Source organism: Schistocerca nitens, chromosome 7, assembly GCF_023898315.1.
Source record: "Schistocerca nitens isolate TAMUIC-IGC-003100 chromosome 7, iqSchNite1.1, whole genome shotgun sequence".
NCBI lineage: Eukaryota > Metazoa > Arthropoda > Insecta > Orthoptera > Acrididae > Schistocerca > Schistocerca nitens.
The window spans coordinates 437,736,356-437,760,016 of record NC_064620.1 but is presented as its reverse complement, the minus strand read 5'-3'; the positions used below and the strand labels follow the sequence as shown (position 1 = coordinate 437,760,016).

General features: G+C 39.9%; 1 protein-coding gene across 1 annotated transcript in view; it reads right to left on the bottom strand.

The window, feature by feature from the left end:
- Positions 1-5,539: 5,539 nt before the first annotated feature.
- LOC126195158 (protein decapentaplegic-like) overlaps positions 5,540-23,661 on the bottom strand; it is a 46,627-nt gene continuing 28,505 nt past the window's right edge. Inside the window, exons 2-3 of the mRNA XM_049933665.1 lie at positions 13,680-14,005; positions 5,540-8,761 (exon numbers count right to left, since the gene is read on the bottom strand). Coding sequence (XP_049789622.1) covers positions 7,911-8,761; positions 13,680-13,986 — 1,158 coding nt within the window. The 5' untranslated portion in view covers positions 13,987-14,005 and the 3' untranslated portion in view covers positions 5,540-7,910. The remainder of the gene's footprint in view (positions 8,762-13,679; positions 14,006-23,661) is intronic.

The window sequence follows — 23,661 nt, the reverse complement described above, 5'->3', positions numbered from 1 at the left end:
TTTTTATTCATTATTAAACCTACTCCTGCATTACCCCTATTTGATTTTGTATTTATAACCCTGTAATCACCTGACCAAAAGTCTTGTTCCTCCTGCCACCGAACTTCACTAATTCCCACTATATCTAACTTTAACCTATCCATTTCCCTTTTTAAAGTTTCTAACCTACCTGCCCGATTAAGGGATCTGACATTCCACGCTCCGATCCGTAGAATGCCAGTTTTCTTTCTCCTGATAACGACGTCCTCCTGAGTCGTCCCCGCCCGGAGATCCGAATGGGGGACTATTTTACCTCCGGAATATTTTACCCAAGAGGACGCTATCATCATTTAATCATACAGTAAAGCTGCATGTAAAGCTGCATGTCCTCGGGAAATTAAATGTGTGAAACTCAATGTGACTCACATATACTATAATGCACGGAAACGCCAAGTGACAAATCTAATGAAATGGAACTGACAGTGCCGTTTCAAATCTATTCGTGAACTCTGCACCAAAATCTCTACAATCGTTTCTGAGATTAGCCTTCACATACAGACAGGAAAAAAAAAGTGGCAGCGGACTTTAATTAATATGTATAGATTTCCTGATGATGAGTTCTGAGTGAAGTAATGCACTATTCGATTAAAAGTATCTGGACACCTATTAGTGAGCATTAATATAGCGTCTGTCTATTGTTGTCCTTTATGCGGCTTGCACTATGGTGTGGAAAGTTTCAACAAAGTTTCTGAATGTCTGTGGAGGAATGGCACCCCATTCTTCACAAGAACGGAAACTTAAGAAGGTAATGATGTTGAACCTGGGGTCTGGAACGAAGTAGACCTTTTTTTCTTTTTTGGAGTCATCAGTCTTATGACTGGTTTGATGCGGCCCGCCACGAATGGGCAACCTTTTCATCTCAGAATAGTTCTTGCAACCTACAACCTCAATTATTTGCTGAATGCATTCTAGTCTCAGTCTTTCTCTACAGTTTTAACCTCCACAGCTCTCTCTAGTACCATGAAAGTTACTCCCTGATGACAAATTTCCTATCATCCTGACCGTTCCTCCTGACAGTGTTTTTCATATATCTCTTTCCTAGCCTATTCTGTGGAGAACCTTCTCATTCCCTGTCTTATCATTCTAGTTAGTTTCTAGGGAGACTGATAAGAATTTTGCTCCATTGAATTCAGATCGGGGCTATGGGCAGAGAAGTCAGTTTCATGAATGTTATTATCCACAAACCATTGCCTCATGCAGGCTGATTTATGACAGTGTGCATTGTCAAGCTGACACAAACAACAATTTTTTCTCAACTGTTCCTGTACTGTATCCAGAGAACGATGCTGTAAAATGAGTTCATAATCTTCCGCATTTACGTTTTCTTAAGTGTAGTAAAGGAATTACACCATAACCGCGGAAAACACCATCATACTATAACACCACCTGCTCTATACTTCACTGTTGACCGTAGACACGATGCCAGATAACATTCTCCAGGCATTCGTCAAAACTAAATCTTTCCACAGGGTACAGCGTGATTCATCACCGCAAATCAAGCGTTTCCAGTCATCCACTATCCAGTGAAGTCGCTCCTCACGCCACATGAAGTACCGCTTGGTACTCATTACGGATGTATGTGGCTTATGAGGTGCTGCTCGACCGCTGAAAACCACTGTTTGTAACTCCTAACGTCTATTCATGGTGCTAGCTGTATTGCTCGTAGTACTCTGAAATTCATGAGTGATTCCTTCTTCTGATTTCATGTGAACTTTTTCAGTCACCGTCTGCAATGCTTGCCAGTCCCTGTCCCTCAGGACATACGGTGTGCCTGGTATTTGTTTAGCCATGACTGTTACTTGGTATTTCCACTTCACAAACGCATCACTAACAGTCGACTTGCGCGGCTTTAAAAGATTTGAAATACCCCTGATGGATTTGTTATTCAGGTGCCACCTTTTCATCTCAGAGCAGCACTTGCAACCTATAAGCTCAATGATATGCTGTATGTACGTCGACGTTCTCAGTCCCAGAGCCCCCCCTGACCGACCCATTCCGCTGTTACTGTCTCTCTACTGACAACACAATACTGTATGCCTCCTTTGTATTGGAGCGTAGTCTCTGGTGACATTTAGTGCTCAATTCCGCGTTACGTAGGGGTGTCCAAATATTTTTGTTGTGTGTGTGCAGGAGAATCTTCCTAAAAGCAAAGAACGTTTGTTTCTCCAAACAGTTCTACTCAAGATAGTGAAAGACAACTTACTTTACAGAGAATTTTGATAGCTTATTGTTAGCTGTCTTTCTATGAAGTCGTTGTTCAAATTTAAATATTTCTCGTGGCGCTCTCCAATCGTTCCTATGCTTTCTGCATACCTAGTTGCCATCAAGTTGTTGAAGCTGTCACTAACGTCCTCTTTCAGTTCATTGACATTTCCATAGTGCTTTCCGCTCAAAAATTCCATCAGTTTGGGAAAAAGACAGTCCGTGAAGGGCTGACAGTGGGTCGTTACATTTATGGTCTCTTCACAATGCATAAACTCTAAGAGAAAGCGGCATTTCGAACCAAAACACTGGTCGTAATGTTTTTGGTGCTCAGAATTTGTTTGGTATTTTTATTTTGTTTTGCTGACCCATCTCTCATCATCAGCAAGTGTGGTTCAAGAGCAATTTGAAATCCTTACTGTGCTGACAAAAGTCAGTGCAGCTCCCATTTGCTATTGCGTTCATTTGTCAAAAATCATGGAACCTTGGAGGCACATACTTTTATGCAGTCTAAATCACCACCATCGAATTGATGAGGAAGACATTGTGAAATTTCAGGAAAGCATAAGCTCACTCCATCAACGGCCCTTGATTTTAATTTGTCAGTCACAGCTGAAGGTCGACCCGCTCGTCATTCATAACATTTCGATAAACTTCGGTCACCTGTGCGTAAATTTCGAAAGACCGGACATTTTTTTTGTATTAAGATACCACATTACACTATGAACCTCACACGGGATTGTTAATGTAGTTACACTCTTTTAAAATCACACAAATAAGAAGTGAACGACTGTTCCTACTCGCTTTTATCGTAACGGCGACAACGATTAGTAAGGTCTATGACAAGGTGTCGTGGTTTAGGGGAGAAATGCCCGGCTCGACAGATCAGATCAAAACGTTCTTTACTTTTAGAATGACCCTCGTAACAATTGGCAACTGTATTGATATGAGGAATTCAGGTCATATTTCTGTTAGTTTTTCTAGACTGTCGATTGACAACGAGATAGTTGCTGCAATAGTGTACGACATTTGTTGTAAATCTCCTAAACCACTCGAACAATTTCAACCAAACTTGATACACATATCCCTTACTATCAGGCAACAATTTTGTGCGAGAAAGAATCACCTCTGTAACATACTTCAGGGCAGATGACATCATAAACACTGAAATGCACGGAAAACTGCTGCATCATGCATGACGTTTAAATTTATTACTACTTTGCTACTAACCTATTCGCAACACATTTAGCAAACAGTATCCACATATCTGCTGAATGTACTTACAAAATTGTATCCCTGTACAGTTCAAAGTGGGAAGGATGGACAGCGCAATGGGTGGGCGGGTGGGGGGTGGGGGGTGGGGGAGGAGATGAACATAGACAGGAAAGAGATGTATGGAGTGGGGGGAGGAGGAGATGGCCAGCCTGTCTCCATACTTTATTTGCCATAAAATATACTTGTCCATCATCTAGGTCAAATACACTGTTGAATACTAATAGTACTGGATTAATTTGTAGCAATGAAAGGTATTGTGGAAGCTATGTTATCTGACTGCTTCCAGATATGTTTGGAATATGAATTTACTGGTACATGTGACTAATTAATTTCATAATTACGTTCCCTATCAAAGGAATCTTAAGTAACTTGCTCAGTGGAAAAACATTTCAATAAAAATAAAAAGGGTGTTTCACCTTGATTATTACAATCAGGAGGGCATCTTACATAGCATACCATGTAACTTCTACCCAAAGTAAGGTAAGCAGTTAGAAAGGAATCTCTATTACACCATAGTGATCTCTTTCCTTTGTTATGAATATCTAACCTCACTAGAAAATTTGTTGTCCAATGCTATTTTAGTCAATTCTTATCTCATATAATAAATGGTGCACCGGTCAACTGTAAGGTATAAATAACTTACAATCACCATTTTGAAGATATGCCTTGAGAGTGTAAGTCCTCTCTGACTTCTCTGATCATTCAGACACATGAAAACAGTGTTGCCTGTTACCACTGTACTTAAGCATTTAGCTGTTACTATAGATTCTGCTTTGTGAGCTAATTGATTGTCCCATGAGCTAAGTTAGTGATAGCATGGCCATTTAAGTGTGTTCATTATGTTGAGATGTTTGTGAACATTTAGCCTTCCTTGACAATCACAACCCATGACTCAATGGATAGCAGAAATCTTGGCTTCTACGAACTAATCACAACAAAGCTAGAATTTATATCTATGATGACTGTCAAGTTGCCTTTTCAGTAGGATTTGACAGTTGCGTGTAGGTTCTCAGTATGAAGGTAGGATGACACCACATCTAATGCATTCATTAAAACCATCTTCAGGTTGACAACTGTTTATCTGTGTACATACATATAGTGTACCACAAATGAATTATCAGTATGCATTTGTCCATATGGCTTGATACCTTGGTGTTAAGTGGATTCGAAAGTGATCTATTTGAGGTGACATTATGTTGCTGATAGAGTGAAATTTGCATAAGGTGAACATACTGTATAAACAAGTTATTTGTAATTCTGGGAATCCCAGTTCAAATTACAAGTAGAATATGCATTACTCATCCCTTGAATAGGGAATCAATGGAATTATGTGATACACAGAGAAATGTTTTGTATTTGCTCATTTGTTGAAGCCTTGCATTGAGGATCATTCCACACATTACTGACATTGTCATTGATGCTATGAGAATTATATGCAGTCATTAAAAATGGTGCCAAAACTTGCAGCTCAGTAATCCAAAATACAATGATAAAGAAAATAATTTTGAAGTGAAGCATTTGAATACAATAATGGCATACTATCATTTTCACTTCTTTCTCTGTGACTGTTTCTCATAACTTCTTTAGCTGCTGTAGCATAGATTACTGCATATTCACATGTCTATGTATTAAATTATGTCGACTGTAATTTATGGTGTAAAATCCTGAAACAGCTTGCTATAATCATCTAATTAAAAGTAAAACTTCTCCATTTTCTGTTTTTAGGACGATCAATACAGTTCTATGTCATTTGGAATGTAAAATTTCAGGGATGTGTGGTTTCTTTATTGAAGTGATGGTTGACTGTACTTATCATCATTGATCAAACATTTCTGGAGAAACAGCCTGTCACTTCAGAATTTTATGGAAAGCAATATTTACTGCAAAAGTTATAGCACCTGGTATGTAATATGTATAATTGTATGAACCTCCTCTTAAAAGTAACTGTTCCTTCATAAAAGACCATGTAAGATAAAAATCATAAAAATACATTTATTTATAGAAATATTTTATAAATGTCTTTTCCTATGTACACTTCGATATTTACAAACATTTACAATGACTATATTCACACTTTTATATCCATAATTTTAATACTTACAAATGATATAACTTTTTCAGTTACATGCATTGGCATAAAATTTTTTGTTGTACAATATACACATTGAAAATAAATATGATTTCCTTATCCAGGTACAGATTCCTTTTACAGTGCTCAATATAATTAGGTATATTTTAGAACTCTTAAGAGAATATCCTCTGGGTTATGCTCAGAAACAAAGAATTTAATTATGCTGTTTATACAAGTTTAATACTTTCTGCACTTCATACAAGTGAGAATTTCCCAGCATCTGTTATAACATTGCATTTCTCGGATAAGTGGATAGGTTTATTCATGAAAAATGTTACAATCTGAGAAGCTGCATTTTGACTGTAAATGTTACTTAAATTACTTGTAATTATTTAAAATGTAGATTTTATCTTGAGTAAAGACCAGCATTATTAAAACATTACAAGAATGTTGGTACAGGATATATTTTGTAATAAATGAGGAATTATCAGTGTTATCACAAACGCAAATGGATTTTTATCTAGTATAGTAAAAAAACACATGTTATTGCTATTTAGATAACTCTTATAACAAAAAACAGACTGCTTGAGATACCAAAGTAGCCATTTAGATTTGGAAATCTTTTGAATAGCATAATAGCACATGATTAACATGTAGAATAGAACAAATCTGATTGGAATTTATTTACTTAGAATTACGAGGAACTTACTGTCAATGGAAATAAGATTTTGGAGGTGTTGCTGCAGGTTAACACTGTAGGATATAATTAAAAATAGACTTCTGTAAGAGTATGAAGCTGGCACCACTACAGTGGATACAGTTGAAGTAAAACAATTACTAGTGTGTGTGTGTGTGTGTGTGTGTGTGTGTGTGTGTGTGTGTGTGTGTGTGTGTGTGTGTGTACATGCTTGTGCATGCCATTTGGGTGAGAACAGATGGCCTAAGGAGATTATAGAATATTTCATCTAATAAAAGAAGAGGATGCCCAAACAGAGTGTGAAGAGGGAGTTGGAAGGATCTCTGTCAGAAAGGAATTCAGAGCTGGAAGTTGGGAAAGGTAGAAGACTTTTCAAGCAAAATTGCAAGAAACAACTGTAATGTTGTATTGAATCACAGTAATAAAAAAAGAAGAGTTTCAGAAGGATTAATGTTCTTCATTTCAGAAATTACAAAAACTGAAATTGTGCTTGATGTAATACTCCAGTCTCATTTGAGATTTTTGTATTTGAGTAAAAAGGGTGCCAATGTTAATGAGCAATGTATTAGGACAACGATCTTTTAATTGTAGGGTTGGCTTTTTTTCCATACAGAATCACAGAACAAAAGCAGCAAATTTGAGTCTGCTTATTACGAGCAGAGTGTTGAAGTAAATCAGCAAATGTCTACAAAGAATTTGCTTCATGATGTGATAACTTATAGCAATGTACAGAACTGCTGCGGACATTATCTACAGTGCCAGGTTGCTACAAGAGGCCGTTTTGAAGGGGTAGGTGTATGAGAAAGGAGAACACTATAATTTAACTGTGGTTTCCTTAAGTCTGTCAGACACAAAAGTAATGCAACATGGTGAAACAAATAATTTATCAATATCAGTAACATAGGAATTTTGAAGAAATGCCAATTGATATTATTGTAATTGTACATTTGTTTATGACCACTATAGAAAGAGGTAATACATGCTTCATGCTTTTAAAAGTTTGGCTGTACAGAAATGTCAAGAATACAAATAATTTTTTTGAGCATTTGTGATTCATTTCCTGACTGAATGCAGTAGTGGTAAGACACTACAAAATAAAAGTTTATAGTACAGTTTTGTATTAAATAATAAATTACCCCAGACTTTGTCAGGTACTGACACATGATTTAATATTTTTATATATATTGTGTACTTTTATTGCACATGTAGTCTATGAGTGAAGTTAGAAGGCACTATTTGTTCTTTCATAATATCAGTTTAATGTCGCTTTTACCCTGTAAAACACACACCAGACTAACTGAAAAATGATTATATTGCCTCCCTAGTGCTGTATTTATTCGACGCAATGTTCTAGCGTACTAATCAGTCAAATGCTTTGCAGCACAACAGGTACCTCACTGCATTTGTCAATATTGTCATTTCTCGGACGACTTCAGGGTCAGTTCATCTGTTCACTGTCTAGGCAGTATCGTTTGAATATTCTTTCGTCATAACACAGCGAGTTTGTCGAGGCACAATTGACAGTCAAACTACATCTAACATTACAAAATGGCACAGCCTGCGAATGTGGGGAATGGGGAATGAAATGCACCACGGTCCAGGGATTAAAACGGAGACACGCACGTCCTACCGACAGCCACACCCAACCACTGCCATCTCGTGGTAGTTCTTAAGCACCACTTTGGACTCTTCGTCTAAATAGAGCATAGAGATGGACGTGAGCTGCGTCGGTACACAGCACGCTTTCGGCACGAGGCCAGGGTTCATCGAATTCATCAAAGTCTGTACGACAGCATGGTTCGTAGAGTTCATGTGTGCTGACAGTGGGAACGGACAGTCACCGTGACAATACCACGCTTCGTAGCCTGGCGGCGCTACAATCCAGTCGTCCCAACCGACTTCGCGGAAATCCACGTAGAGCGGGTGACGGCGACATGTCGAACGCTGGTCCTTCCGCTTCGATTTGCGGCTGGGGGGCGCGCCGTTGCGCTTGGAACGTCTCTGAGGTCCGCGCTTGTCGTCGGTGTAAGCGAGCAATACAGGCTGCCGTTGCAGCCACCGGGAGTCGTCCTCATCGGCGGCACGACGCAGCCGCACGTGATGAGGTACCGGTGTCGTCGGTTGCTGCTTTGCGTACTGGTCCGCAGCCAGCACCTCCACCAGCAAGCCGTGGTTGTGGCGCGGATCCTCGCGCCACCTGCGCACCGCCGGCAGCACGTCGAGCGCCAGCGATTCGTTGGAGCCGGTGCCGACCACGCGCGAGTCGACGAGGCGCGTGAGGGGCACATCTCGGGTGCCGCGGCGCACCACATCGTGCACCAGCACGCGCAAGCGCCGGCGGCCGCGGCCGGTCTCGATGGCGTCGCGCGCCAGCCGCAGCTCGGCTGCCTGCAGCAGCTCGGACTCGGGAATACTCTTCACGTCGAAGTGAAGACGGAAGCGATGATGCCCCTCGAACTCTGCGTCCGCATCAGATTCTGCAATACAAACGGGAAAAATGAAATTTAACGTGGTAAATTGCGTAGGCGCGATCTCAGTCAGTTATGCAACTTTTTATTGCAATGTAATTCGTCAAATCAAAAGTTGCCGACCTAAATTATGTACAAAACTCTCACATAAATATAGTTGTCTACATCCACATGGTAGCGCATAGGTCCGAGCAGCTTATATCCATAATTCCAAATCTAATCCACAAATTCCAAACGAGAAGAGTAAAAACGAAGTTTAAGTACACGTTAGATCAGTTCTAAAGAGAGGCTCGTTTTATACAAGGATAAAAATATACAGACACTCCCTAAAATAAGCATCAAGAGAACAAAGTGAAAACATCATATGAGTCATAACAAATATTGTATGTAACCAGTATTTCTTTACGAGCTGACCTAACTTTTAACTATTGTTACGGCAACTTCTAGTATTTTAATCCACTCTTCCGGTTATTTCGCTTTGGCATCTGTAACAGCACTCATCCTCCTTTCGACTGCGGACAACTAGCTGTAAGCGCTAGTAAGAAGAATTTTATATTATTCCTCGCAAACAAATCGTCGCGTTTTCTTGATAAATCCTGGAGAAGCTCCCAAATCAGACCCCAACGACACAACATTAATGAGTTCTGGTTGTAGCTGTCAGAAAATACATCTTAATTCATCCTCGTGTACATCAAACTAAGCTGAAATATTTAAAGTTGTGGAGGTATGGTCAGTCGTGGGACGCCACAATGGCTGAGATGTAACGTAAATTCGTCCTTAAGACAATCTCCCATCCCAAACCTGTATGTGAAGAATCTCAAGTACTGGACAGTAATCTTGAAATTTTGGCCAACAGAAAGTTGTGATTGGTGGAACCGTATAATACGAAGCCGAATCCTTTAGTGTACAGTGCTTCCTTTACCTGGTACCAATCAGTGATGGCAAAAGCTGTTCACTAAAGAGCTGCCGGGAAACTACTTTATTACGACGCAGTAACAAAGCACCAGCTATTAGCGTCCCTCATACTCAATGAAGTCAACCTATAATAGCTAAATGCTGAATCGAAAGAACTAAGACAGATGGTACAGCGAACCTTCAGACTGTGACGAAGTGCTGAAGACATCATCTGAGTGTTTTGTATTACCTGAATTGGTTAGCGCAAACATCCGGAAGACTTCATTGAGTTTGAGGGACGCTAGTAGCTGGTGCTTTGTTACTAAGTCATAATCTCGTGGAGCTTAAGTGTTAGCACAAAACAATACTGGCCCACTGTCCAGAAAAGTATTAGGCCCATGCTTCAATTTGGCACAAATCTTTAACTTGTCAAATGTAATCAATACAGCACGTACTCTGCTCAAAGAAAAAGCAACAAATATCTACTACTAAAAAAATTTTTATCTTCCACGGTGCACAAAGGAAGAGGATACATTTACTGTGATGTGCAGAAGGTTCAATAAGCATCAGTTCAAAGATGCGAAATCTTTCGCTATGTACTTAAGACTCACTGGGCGGCAAAAGACTAATTATACCCCGCAAGGTACGAGGGCTTTTCGGAAAGTAAGGAACGATAGGTCGCGAAATGGAAACCACAGTGAAAGTCAAAACTGTTTTATTTGCAACAGTTAGCTACAACTTCCAGCTACTTATCTTCATAGTCGCCGATCCGACTTAGACGTTTGTCGTAGCGTTGTACCAATTTTCCAATACCCTCGTTATAGAAGGCAGCCGCCAGTGCTTTCCGCCAATTCTCTACGCTGGCATATTCATTGCCCCTTCAGAATGCGGCTGAGAATTGTCTTGAAGAAGAAAACGAACGACAGTTATGTAATGTTGGCTGCATAGCTTCAGGCGAGATTTCTCACCAGGCCCTCGTACTTGGCGGGGGACACTATTGTTCTAGGTATCTTTATGTGCTACCTGTGCGTTCAGAACTAAAATGAACGACGTAACGCGATCGATGGGCATATTAGAGACATTGCCCAACACACCTGTGCAAAACATCATCGGATTTTCACTATGGTGTGATAACGAATATCTTTGCTGGACTGGGACTCTAGCCCGGTTCGCCCGCTTATTGGGAGCGCATTAACCACTTCGGTTATCCGAGCACGCCTCCAAGACCGATAAGCAGGAAATTCATGATCGAGTCCCGGTCTGGCACAAATTTTTAGTGCCACCCATTGTGCAGCTGAAGTCTAATCGTATTCGCAACTGCGAATACATTTAATTCATTCTACCATGAGCGACAATCAAACAGTTTGTTTGAGGGCGTTTCTGCAGTATATACGCAACCTAGCGTGACTCCGATGCTGGTAGGGCCCAGCACGTAGGCAAGGGATTAGCATGGCAGTGTCTCTTTCCGACGTGCTCTCGATAAATGCGGAAATGACCTACGGCGACATTATTAGCAAATGCGTCAAAACAGGGTCAGCGTGCTGTTATTCTTTTCGTGGATGCCGAAGGACAAACACTGGTAGGCATTGCATCGGAGAATGAAGAATTAGTGTGGGGCACCAGGTCTGTCGAAAATCACCGTTTTGGAATGCTGCTGATCGACGATAATCCACGTCGTCATATCGCAATGTCGTTTCGCCGACTCAAGCGGAAGACAATACAGCATCCACCCTGTAGTCCTGATATCTCCCCATGCGATTATCACGCCTTCGGGCCTTTAAAAAGGCCCTTGAACGATCGACGATTCCAGTCGGGCGAGGATGCGCAGCAGGCATTAACGGACTTCTTCACGCAGCAGGACAGTGTTCTGCTAAACCAGATGTGTCGGTATGATAATTGCCTCAATGATCACGGAGATTTTGCGTGATTGGGATACCGATTCTGGACTGTACGGTCTTCGGACGGATAGTCCCTTACGTATATCTATGTCCTGCGCATTATTACATAGCAGACGATAATATTCTTACTGCACCATATACTGAGTGTTATTATTGTTCCATTTACGGATTGTGCGTTGTTCAGGCGTCTGTGCGAGCTGTTATTTGCCTACACCGTTTACTATTTTCGATCCTTTGTTTAATTTTGATCATAAACATTCCGGGGCCACTGTGTGTATTACAGCAACTGGTTTTCTGCAGGCATCGCTTACACAGCCAAATCCTACTCGTTGCACACAGACGCGCAGTTTAGTTACATACATGCAACTTTCAACGCTTACGTATCGCATTTCACCAAGTTGATGTCAAGTGTCATCATGTTATGAATGGTTATGAAGCAATAAATCTTTTATGTGTAAACAGCTGTTCTGGTTTTACCAGAAGGAAGAAAGGAATGGAAATTCACCCGTCGCGCTTGAATGCTGAATGCCCCTGGACTGACAAATTGATTCGGGTTCAGTTTTTCACCCGAACACTGTGTGTCTCTGCGCCTGCGTTGTCAGAGTGGCCCGCAGTACACAAAGGCGGGAAGGCGGCTGAAGTTGCCTGGCCGGGGCACACGAGTCGTTAACATCTCTGCGTTTGTCCCGTCTCTGAAGACCTCATTATCGACAGGAGGTTAAACTAAAATCTTCCTTCCGTGTTTATAGCAATTTTATACACCAAATAATCCAAACCAAGCCACTTACAGCCACAAAAAACCGCCTTTGCAGTGTACCTCGTTGTCTGCTTCTTTACGAGAGGTAGTGGGTGTTTGTTTTCGTGCCATCCACTGCGACCAGGCGAAATTGTCCACTACAGCCACTATTTTACTACACTAACCAAAAAGAAAAAGAGAAAATTCTACATCTGAAAGATGAAGTTTATTCAGATTTTGCTCCATTCGCAGAAGAGTGGCACTAATAGTGCCACCATGAGGATGCAAATTAGGTTTGCTTTAAATACGTGTTGTAGGAGTCGTGAGCATTAGTTACATTTGAGATTGGACGTGTTGAGTTGATGTTAGTGAAGAATGCCTTTAAGGCAACACCTCACTGTGTTTGAACGAGGTCGTGTAGTAGGGCTATGAGAAGCTGGGTGTTCCTTCTTCGATATTACAGAAGGCTTTGCAAGAATGTAGGGACTGTACATGACTGCTGGGAGCGGTGACCACGGGAATGCACAGTCGCGAGAAGACCAGCCTGTGGATGGCCACGTGGCACTAACGGGAGGGAAGAGCATCGTTTTCGGTGCATGACTATCGCATCGCACTGCATCTACAGCAGCTGATGACTGATGATCTCAGAAGTTGAGTCCCATAGTGCTCAGAGCCATTTGAACCAGATTTTCCTTCGCATTTCCTTTCGACGCCTTATATAAAAATATTAATAAATCAATATAATTAGGATTATTTTGGTTTATTTGTAGTGTAAGTGACGTAAAAATTTAAAATACAGAAATTTCTGCATAGAGACTGAATCCCACGATCCTTTTCTTATCTTTCTGTCTTCTTGGCGCTGCGCCAACCGCTGTCTAGTAACTAAACTAACATAAATGACTAGTGCAGGCCTCGGCTGCCAGATACTGTGGTCATTTGTGTGTGAGTAGCGTTTACGTGAGTGAGTGAGTGCGTGCGTGAGTGCCGAAAGCTTACTTGTTTGACAGTCTTTTTGGTGTGCCTCACTACGACTCAGCATCTCCGCTATATGGTGTATAGCAATCTATCCTTTTCATAGTATTGTCATTATTTCATCTTGGATTTTCCATTTTTTAAGTACTAGTTCGTAGTCCTAGCCCCAAAATTGCCTTAATAATGACATATTTTCAAAAAGCCTTTAATTCCCTATTTCACCCCCTTAGGAATGGAATTTCGAAAAATTGATTCTTAAACGACGCCTACAGCATAAGATCAACACTCTCCTCAAATTTCCAATTTCTATCCTTGGCAGTTTGTGCTGGGTGATGTTGGGTCAGTCAGTCAGGACGTCGCCTTTGATATACACAGTTTTCGTTTCTCGGAAACTTCCTGTACGTATGTCAGGTATTTCGGTACTAACCTCGGTGCGTAAAACTGCGGACGGTATTGGCGCCGTGCGCGGGAACGACGTGGCGCCGGGGTTGCTTGGCGTGCTGCTGCTGAGCCTCGAAGCGCGTCCGCCAGAGCTCGAGCATGGCGGGCGGCACGACGACGCGGGAGCGGTCGGGCCGTGGCCGCGAGCGCAGCCCCAGCGCGGACAGCAGGCTGGCCTCCGCCCCCGCGGGCAGCGCTCGCCCCTGCGTTGCGCTCGCCGCCCCCACCAGCACAGCCAGCGCCACCGCCAGCAGCAGCGCCGCCGCCGCCGTGGCGGGGCGCAGCGCACTCATCCTCTCTACACTCCGGCCGCTGTGGACGGGAAAACAAGGGACAGCTATAAACGAGGGTGCCAGGCGAAAGCTGCCAGCGGACTACAAGGGGAAGGCCAACGTGCAGTACACTCATGTATGACCAGAAAGATTAATGCCGAGACAGAGTTAGTCAGCTGTAGTAGAAATGTGTGTCCAAACGTTAGTCGATGTCGAAGGTCGGAAAATACGTCGGCTATTCGGAAAGTAAGATCCGATCGGTGGCGAAAAGGGATCTCTGTGAAAATCAAATGTGTTTTATTTGTTAGCTACAGTTTCCAGCTACTTCTGTAAATAGTCGCCACTCCAACATTTTTCCCGCATTGTATCAACTTGCCAATACCCATCGTAGAAACTTGTGGTTTCTGCCAATTCTCTGCACTGATCTGCAGATTGTTCTCTGTGCGGAACATGAGCAGAGATGAAATTCATAGGAAACCAGTTACGGGTTGTACTTTGCGTGATCGAACACTTCCTGTCGAAAACGCTGCAAGAGCATATTCATTGACCCTGCAGAGTGCAAAATCTTTCACCAGGTCCTCATCCCTGGCGAGACACTATTTATCTAGGCATGTGCTCACTGTCCGCTCAGAACTGGAAAGAGCAACGTGACTCGATCGACGGGCATTATAGAGACATGGCCCAAAACATCTGTGCGAAGGTTCATTGGATTTTCACTGTCGGTTCCATTTCGCGACCAATCGGACGTTACTTTTCGAATAGCCCTCGCATTCTCTTTGAAGGTCTCTCTTTCAGGAACTATAGCTGCAAAGAGTGAAATACGAAACACTGTTACAAAACCTTCTACCCACATCTCATCAACAAGAAGAAAAGGTCCCTTAAAAGTAAATGAAACGTTTTTGCAGCTACGACAAGATGAAATTTTTCCGCCCGATGGAACTGGGAAGACCCTTCCACCTTCTTGAGTCACAAAACGGTTTGCAGTTGAATTCATGCACTTGAATCGTGTCGAGACATCTGCGCACCTTACTGTAGCACAGAAAATTCTTTGACAGTGATAGTTCAACATCTTTTCCCGCAGAGCACAGAAAAAAAAGAGTGTCGTATCACTCTGTTTTGTCGTGAGTGTTTGCCGGCGCTGCTGACATGAAATGACATTATTCGGAGCGTTTTGATGTTTATAATCTAGTTTCATATCGTTGATTTTACTACTGCAATAACTAAAGATCCAATCAGATCCAGTGAATATATTCTGACTGGGATTGTATATAAATTAAAACAAATGATGTATTACAATACCCTACTCTACGGTTAGTTGCTCTGGTAATATTCTCGCAAAATATTAAATCATTCTGTACATCATTCTATACATTCGATAGATGTATTGATTTTGTAGAGGTGTCAACACAGATTTTGTTGAAACTGTGTTAAAGGCTTTCTCAAAATCAGTGAACTGCAAATCTTTACTTCATACTGATTGCTTCGTTCCATAGTTGATCCCCTTGTAAAATAAAGGTGTTACGTTGCCCGTTTAAATTCTACTGTTTATTCGACGCAGTTTGTACACGTTAGGGACAGGAGGCTGTCAAATCTTTGTTTTTGTCTTGCTGTCTCGTTTCCTTTGTGAGTGGAAATAATTATACTCTTGTTTCAGATTTGGGGACTTCACTTCTTCCTAGACATTATGGATTTAGCTTTGCAAGTTCATCATCTTCCGACGCCTTTCCTTTGCACATTCCTCGTGATTCTGTAAACCTTGGCATTTAATTTTATTATTTATCCGTTCTTCTTATTAATCCCTTTAACTATACAAACTAGAAAAAAAGGTCTTGGTATGCTGATACGATTTCCTCTCTTGTTTGTTGCAGTGCCGTCCGTCATCTTCACTTATGATACAAGGTGTCTGTCAAACACAAGTTTGGATTTTATTCAGTTCCAGTGTTCAGAGTTCGCTATTTATTCCCTCTCTCCCATTCTCTCTACGACGTTAACGAATAGTTCTACATAATTCAGAATATTCTGTTTTGTATTGCTGTGGTCTTCAGTCCTAAGACAGGCTTGATGTAGCTAGCTGTGTTACTCTATCGTGTGCAAACCTCTTGATAACAGAATAACTACGGCAACCTACATTCTTTTGAGTGTGTTTACTGTATCTGTCCTGAGACGTCATGACCGGCCTCATTTGGACTCTTCTGTTGGGAGAGTTAATTTGGAGTTGGAACGGCTGCTTGGGTCGGGTGCGGGGGCTCATATTGGTGTGGTTCCTGTTGATTATCTCAGTAGGTGGGACTATACCAGGCACGGCCTACATCTCAACAGGAAAGGGAAGGGGAAACTGGCTGGGGTAATAGCAGGAAATTTAAGGGGGGGAGGCACTGCCATGAATGGTAAAATACCAGTGGTTACAGGTGTTGGAGCAGCACATTTTTTAGGATAGGTAAGACAGAAAGATGTTAAGTTCTACGAGAGGTCAGGATTGAAACAAATCTTCAGTTTAGGAAAGAAATTAAACAGCACAATTCTAGCACATTGGATCACCAATCACAGCTATCAATTATAAATTTTCACCAATCACCAGAAATTTTATTTCCACCAAGTTGTAGCTCAGTCCTAGGTAATTGCATTGATGAATTAAAGTCACCCAACCCAGTTGACATAATCTGCCTCTCTGAACACCGTGTGACCACTGGTATAGGAACTAGGCCTAAGCACAATGAGAAACTCAGACAGGAGAGTACTGCAAATGTTAGAATAAGGAAAGGTTCTCATAAAGGTATAATTAAAAATAATGTAAGTATATTTCATCAAAATATTGGGAGTTTAAAGAATAAAGTAGATAAGCTTCTGGTTTGTTTAGAAGATTTAGAAGCTGAGAATGAAATAGATATACTATGCCTGTCTGAGCATCACATTGTTACTGATATGGATAAGGTAAATGTAAGTGGATATAAGCTCTCTGCACATGTAATGAGAGAAAATATGGAGAAAGGAGGAGTTGCCATATATGTCAAAAGTTATCATTGTGCAAAAAGTATAGAAACAAAAAAGTTTTGTGTAGAGAAACATATAGAAGCATGTGCCTGTGAGCTTAAATTAAATAAAGGCACATTTATAATTGTAACTGTATATAGGTCCCCATCAGGAAATTTTCATCTATTTCTGAAAAATTTGGACTCCTTGTTGTGCTATCTGTCAGACAGGGGGAAGCAAATTATTATTTGTGGGGACTTCAATGTAGATTCTCTGAAAGAGGGTAATAGGAAAAATGACCTTGAAGTATTACTCGGTTCTTTCAATTTGACACCCGTTATTGATTTTCCTACTCGGGTGGTAAAGGATAGCAGCTCACTGATAGATAACTTCTTTATAGACCAAGATAAGTTTAACCAGATAAATGCTCAGCCTGTTGAAAATGGTCTTTCTGATCATGGTGCACAGCTAGTTACAATATATGACATAGCTCCATTCAGCAATACTAAACAGTCCTCCAAAGTGGTACGTTCAGTCAACGATTTAACAATTGCAAATTTCAGGGAAAGCCTACAGCAGTTAGACTGGGATGAGGTGTACCGTGAACCTGATGCCAATTTAAAATATAATTTATTTCATGACATTTTTGTAAATGCATTTGAAAACTGCTTCCCCAAGAAAATAGTTAAATATACTCATAAGAAACCTTGTAAGAAACCATGGCTTACTAAGGGTATAAAAATATCTTGTAACCGCAAAAGGGAAATGTATCTGACAGCAAGAAAGAGTAGTGACCCAGAAACTATCAAAAATTATAAAAACTACTGTGTTATATTAAGAAAAGTTATTAAAAAATCCAGGAGTATGTGTATCATGTCTGAAATCAGCAACTCTGATAATAAAATTAAAACAATTTGGAATATTATTAAAAGAGAAACAGGTCAACCAAGAGCAGAGGAAGACAGTATTACCATCAAATTGAATGAAAACTTTACGAACAAAAAGTCAGAAGTTGAAAATATTTTTAATAATCATTTTCTAAATGTTGTGGATATAGTAGGATCCAGGTGTTCATTAGAAGATGCTAGGCTGTTAATGGAAGAGGCCATACCTATGCAATTTGATACAATTGAAATCTCACCCACTTCTCCCTTTGAAATTAGGAAAATAATAAACTTGCTTAAAAGCAAAAACTCACATGGAATTGATGGCATTTCCAGCAAAATACTAAAAGCTTGTTCTCAACAGATAAGTAAGATTCTCAGCCACCTGTGTAATAGCTCTCTGGAACAGGGCATTTTCCCTGATAGACTGAAATATGCTATTGTTATACCTTTGCATAAAAAGGGGGATAGATCTGATGTCAACAATTACCGTCCAATCTCCCTTCTAACAGCTTTATCCAAAATTTTTGAGAAAGTAATGTATTCAAGAGTAGCTTCACATATCTGTAAAAATGAAGTACTAACAAAATGTCAGTTTGGTTTTCAGAAAGGTTTTTCAACAGAAAATGCCATATATGCTTTCACCAGTAAAATTTTGAATGATCTGAATAACCGAACACCACCCATTGGGATCTTTTGTGATCTCTCAAAGGCTTTTGATTGTGTAAATCATGAAATTCTGCTAGACAAGCTCAAGTATTGTGGCATGAGTGGGACAGTGCACAAATGGTTTAATTCGTACCTAACTGGAAGAGTGCAGAAAGTTGAAATAAGTAGTTCTCGTAACATGCAAAGATCAGCACATTCCTCAAACTGGGGAACTATCAAGAATGGGGTTCCACAAGGGTCAGTCTTGGGTCCTTTGTTGTTTTTATTATATATTAATGACTTGCCATTCTATATTCATGAAGAGGCAAAGTTAGTTCTCTTTGCTGATGATACAAGTATAGTAATCACACCTGACAAACAAGAATTAACTGATGAAATTGTCAATACTGTCTTTCAGAAAATTACTAAGTGGTTCCTTGTAAACGGACTCTCACTGAATTTTGATAAGACACAGTACATACAGTTCCGTACAGTGAATGGTATGACGCCATTAATAAATATAGACCTTAATCAGAAGCATATAGCTAAGGTAGAATATTCCAAATTTTTAGGTGTGTCCATTGATGAGAGATTAAATTGGAAGAAACACATTGATGATCTGCTGAAACGTTTGAGTTCAGCTACTTATGCAATAAGGGTCATTGCAAATTTTGGTGATAAACATCTTAGTAAATTAGCTTACTACGCCTATTTTCACTCATTGCTTTCATATGGCATCATATTTTGGGGTAATTCATCACTGAGGAATAAAGTATTTATTGCACAAAAGCGTGTAATCAGAATAATAGCTGGAGTCCACCCAAGATCATCCTGCAGACATTTATTTAAGGATCTAGGGATATTCACAGTAGCTTCTCAGTATATATACTCTCTTATGAAATTTGTTATTAACAACCAAACCCAATTCAAAAGTAATAGCAGTGTGCATAACTACAATACTAGGAGAAAGGATGATCTTCACTATTCAAGATTAAATCTAACTTTGGCACAGAAAGGGGTGAATTATACTGGCACTAAAGTCTTTGGTCACTTACCAAATAGTATCAAAAGTCTGACAGATAACCAACAAGTATTTAAGAAGAAATTAAAAGAATTTCTGAATGACAACTCCTTCTACTCCATAGAGGAATTTTTAGATATAAATTAAGAAAAAAAGAAAAAAATATTAAAAAAATAAAAATAAAAAATAAAGAAAAACAAAAAACACAAAAAAATAAAGTTGTTATATTAACTTAAGTATGTTGTTAAATTAACCTAATTATGTCATGTATTGGAAAATTCGACTCGTTCCACATCATTACGAAATATCGTATTCATGAACCATGGAACTAGTATTAATCTAATCTAATCTAATCTAATGTCTCTCCCTACAATTTTACCCCTTTTTATCCCCCTCCCCACATACACTTGAAACTAGTGACCCCTTTATGTTTCAGAGCTTGTGCTATCAACCGATCCCTTCAGTTAGTCAAGTTGTGCCACAAATTTCTTTTCTTCCCCGTTCTGTTCATTAGTTACATGCTCCATTCATCCCATCTTCAGCATTTTTCTGCAGCGCCGTATTTCAAAAGCTTCCATTTTCTTCTTGTGTAAAATCTTTATTGTCCACGTTCACTTCCATAAAAGACTATACTTCAGACAAATACCTTGAGAAAAAATTTCCTAACGGTTAGATCTATGTTCGGTGTTAAATTTCCCCTCTTCGGAAATTCTTTTCTTCCCATTGCCAGTCTACATTTTTTTTATCCTCTCTACTTCGGTAATCATCAGTTATTTTAATCCCCAAATATTAAAATTCATCTATTTTCAGTGTCTCGTTTTCTAGTTACTTCCCTCAGAATCGCATGATTGAATTCGAATCTATTCTATTTTGTCCTCATATTTTTTTATTTCTTCTCCAAGGACTTTAGTTCTTTCTCCAATTTTTTCTTTGGTATCATTTACTGGTTGCTCAATGTAAAGGCTGAATAACATCAAGGGTAGGCTACAACGCTGTTTCACATTGTTCCAAGGGCGCCGATATTCCAAACTTTCTGGGTGTGCATATCAGTGGCGGAATGTACTATATGTTTTCTAGGGAGTCTCGATAATTTTTAAAATGATTACCTTTCATTTATAATCATTTTTGAACATAAAAATCTGTGCCGTGATAAAGTAAAATTTACTGGAACTGTAAGCATATGTTGAGATTATCCTAGCTCAGTCCGTAACACAGCTGATTTAAAAGCAACAGAAATGAGATCAATCTCGGGTGCAAATGTACTTTGAGGAACCTACAACCGCAGACGCGCAACGTACACGATACGGGCCCACCTGCAAAAATAAACATCCTTATCCCTAACATGAAATGTATAACCAACCATTAACTAACGTAAGTTTCTTTATAGCAGGTAGAAATAGAAATTTAACTGTGTGTGTTATAAAATCGCCTGTAATGTACCCAAAAATATCATTCGTTTATTTTATTCAAAGTTTTAAACAAAAATGATTAATACCGATAAATGTGATTAAAAATTAAATACATTACAGTGATATACAGGAAACTGTTCGAATTCGAATGTATGTATGTATTTCAGTTTTCCATACGCGTTCAGGAACTGCGTAACGTGTGAAAACTGCGAAAATTTTTGGCCGCTGGAGAGCTTTTGCTCCACACATTCCGTCAGTAGTCCTCCTCCTTTGTACTAGCTATCAATGCTGTGACCCCTCTTCGGTCTACAGTATAGACTACTTCGTCCTTCAAAGCCTCTGCCGACAAACAAAACGGTAACATCCAGATTACGTGAAAACAATTTCACTGTAATCTTAAACTACACCACTGTTATGTTTAAAAAATTAACTACTGACGTACTCTGTTGCAATCGGCTTCCTTGTATCTCTGATTATTCTTTATTATTTCTCGATGTTGGCAAACAGATATTTTAAAACAATTATTGATGAATGGAGTGGCAATATTGTTGCGAGTCACTTGTAAGGAAACATGAAAGCAAGCCGAAAAGACGGAATTCCACTCACAGTATACTGCGGCTGTTGTTCTGGAGAGTGACTTGACTTGGCCAAAGAAAGGCAAGGAACGGGGGAGTGTATTGTTTCGTTGCCTTTGCACAAAGACATCTGAAACAAACACATATATTTCAGAAGTCAGAAACTTTAACTACCATCTCGCTGTTTTAATAGTTCATTAATTTTTGGTAAAGGCAAGAGAGAAATATTTATTTTATTTTGTTTTTATCAAACTAAAAATGTTGTGGATCCAGCAAACCCACAAGATTTTGTATTTGGGTGCTCGAGTCCCGGCGCACCCACTTAGTCGGCGCACACGCTTCCCTCTCAACTATTGCTTCCTTTCATGCTCCTCAACTCCTGTAACTACCATCTGGTTTCTGCACGAGTTGCAAGTAGCATTCCCTTCCTGTATTTTACTCTGCTACCTTCATAATTTCAAAGAGTGTATTCCAGTCAACGTCAAAAGCTTTCTCCAACTCTACAACTGCTATAAACTTGGTCTGCGTTTCTTAAACGTATCTTCTTAGAGACGAGTTAGATCAGTATTACTTAGCATGTCCCTACATTTCTCCAGAACCCAAACTGATCTTCCCCGACTTCAGCTTCAACCAGCTTTTCCATTCTGTAAAGAATTCGTATTGATATCTTGCAACTATGACTTTTTTTAAAAGATAGCAAGTGCTTTCTTTGGCATTTAAACTGTTACGATCTTCGTGGAGTCAGAGTATTCCTCCTGTCTCATACATGTTGCACACCACATGGAGTAGTTTTGTCATGGCTGGCTCTCCCAAAGTCATCAGTAGTTCTGACTGAAATGTCGTCTATTCCTGCGGCCTTATTTTGACTTAAATCTTTTTGGGCTCTGTCAAATTCTTCTCGCCGTATTATGTCTTCTGTCACATCTTCATTAAAGTCCTTTTCCCTTCCTATAATATTATCTTCAAGTTCATCTCCCTCGGATATCTCCTCTACATACTCCTTCCACATTTCAGCTTTCCCTTCTTTCCTTAGCACTGGTTTTCCGTCTGAGCTCTTGATACACGAACAGCTGTTTCTTTTATCTCGGAAGGCTTTTCATTTTCATATACGCGGTATCTATCGATCCTGTAGCGATGTATTGTTCTATATCCTCACATTTTTGCTCTAGCCATTCCTGCTTCACCATTTTGCACTTCGTGCCAATCTGTTTTTAGACATATGTATTTCCTTTCGTCTACTTCATTTGCTGCATTTTTATATTTTCTAGTTTCACCACTTTAATTCAGTATCTCTTGTGATAGCCAATGATTTCTACTAGACATTGTCTCTTTACCTATTTGATCCTCTTCTGCCTTCACTATTTCATACCTCAAAGCTATCCATTCGTCTTCTTCTGTGTTCCTTTCCCCTTTGTTGTCAATCACTGTCTAATGCTCCTTCTGAAGTTAACAAAAACTTCTAATTCCTTCAATATATATGCTTAATTTACTATCTTTTTGCAGTTTCGTAACCAATGAATTGAGGCCAGAGCCCAAATCTTCCCCTGGAAGTGCTTTTTAGTTTACAATCTGACTGAAATCTGTCGGTTACCGTTATATAATCAACCTAACCTAAAAGCTTACTGTGCTTCCAGATCTCTCCCACGCATGCAACCTTCATGAGTCACACCAAGTATTAGCGATGTCTAAATTACGCTCCGTTCAAAATTCTACCACGCGACTTCCTCTTTCATTTCTTTCCCACAGTCCGTATTACTATTTTTCCTTGTTTTCCTTTCCCTACTATCGAATTCGAGTACCCCGTAACAAACTTCCATGTCTCTTAAATATATGAATTTTTTTCTCAACATACATTTCTTCGATCTCTTCATCTTGTAAAACTTGTACTGCTCTGGTGGGCGTTGGCTTCATGAGTTCAGTATGCGGTTCATAGAAGCTTGCCAGGATTCTTATTCGTTATCAGACCTACTTCTGCATTACTCATTTCATTTTGTATATAAACCTGTATTCATCAGACCAAAAGTCCTGTTCGTTCTGCCACCGAACTTCACTGATTATATCTAACTTCAATCTACGCATTTTTCTTTTTAACTTTTCTAATTTACCTATCCTATTAATAGATCTAACATTTTATGTTCCGACCCGCAGAGTGCCGGTTTTGTTTCTTTGTTGTTGCGCGTAACACATTA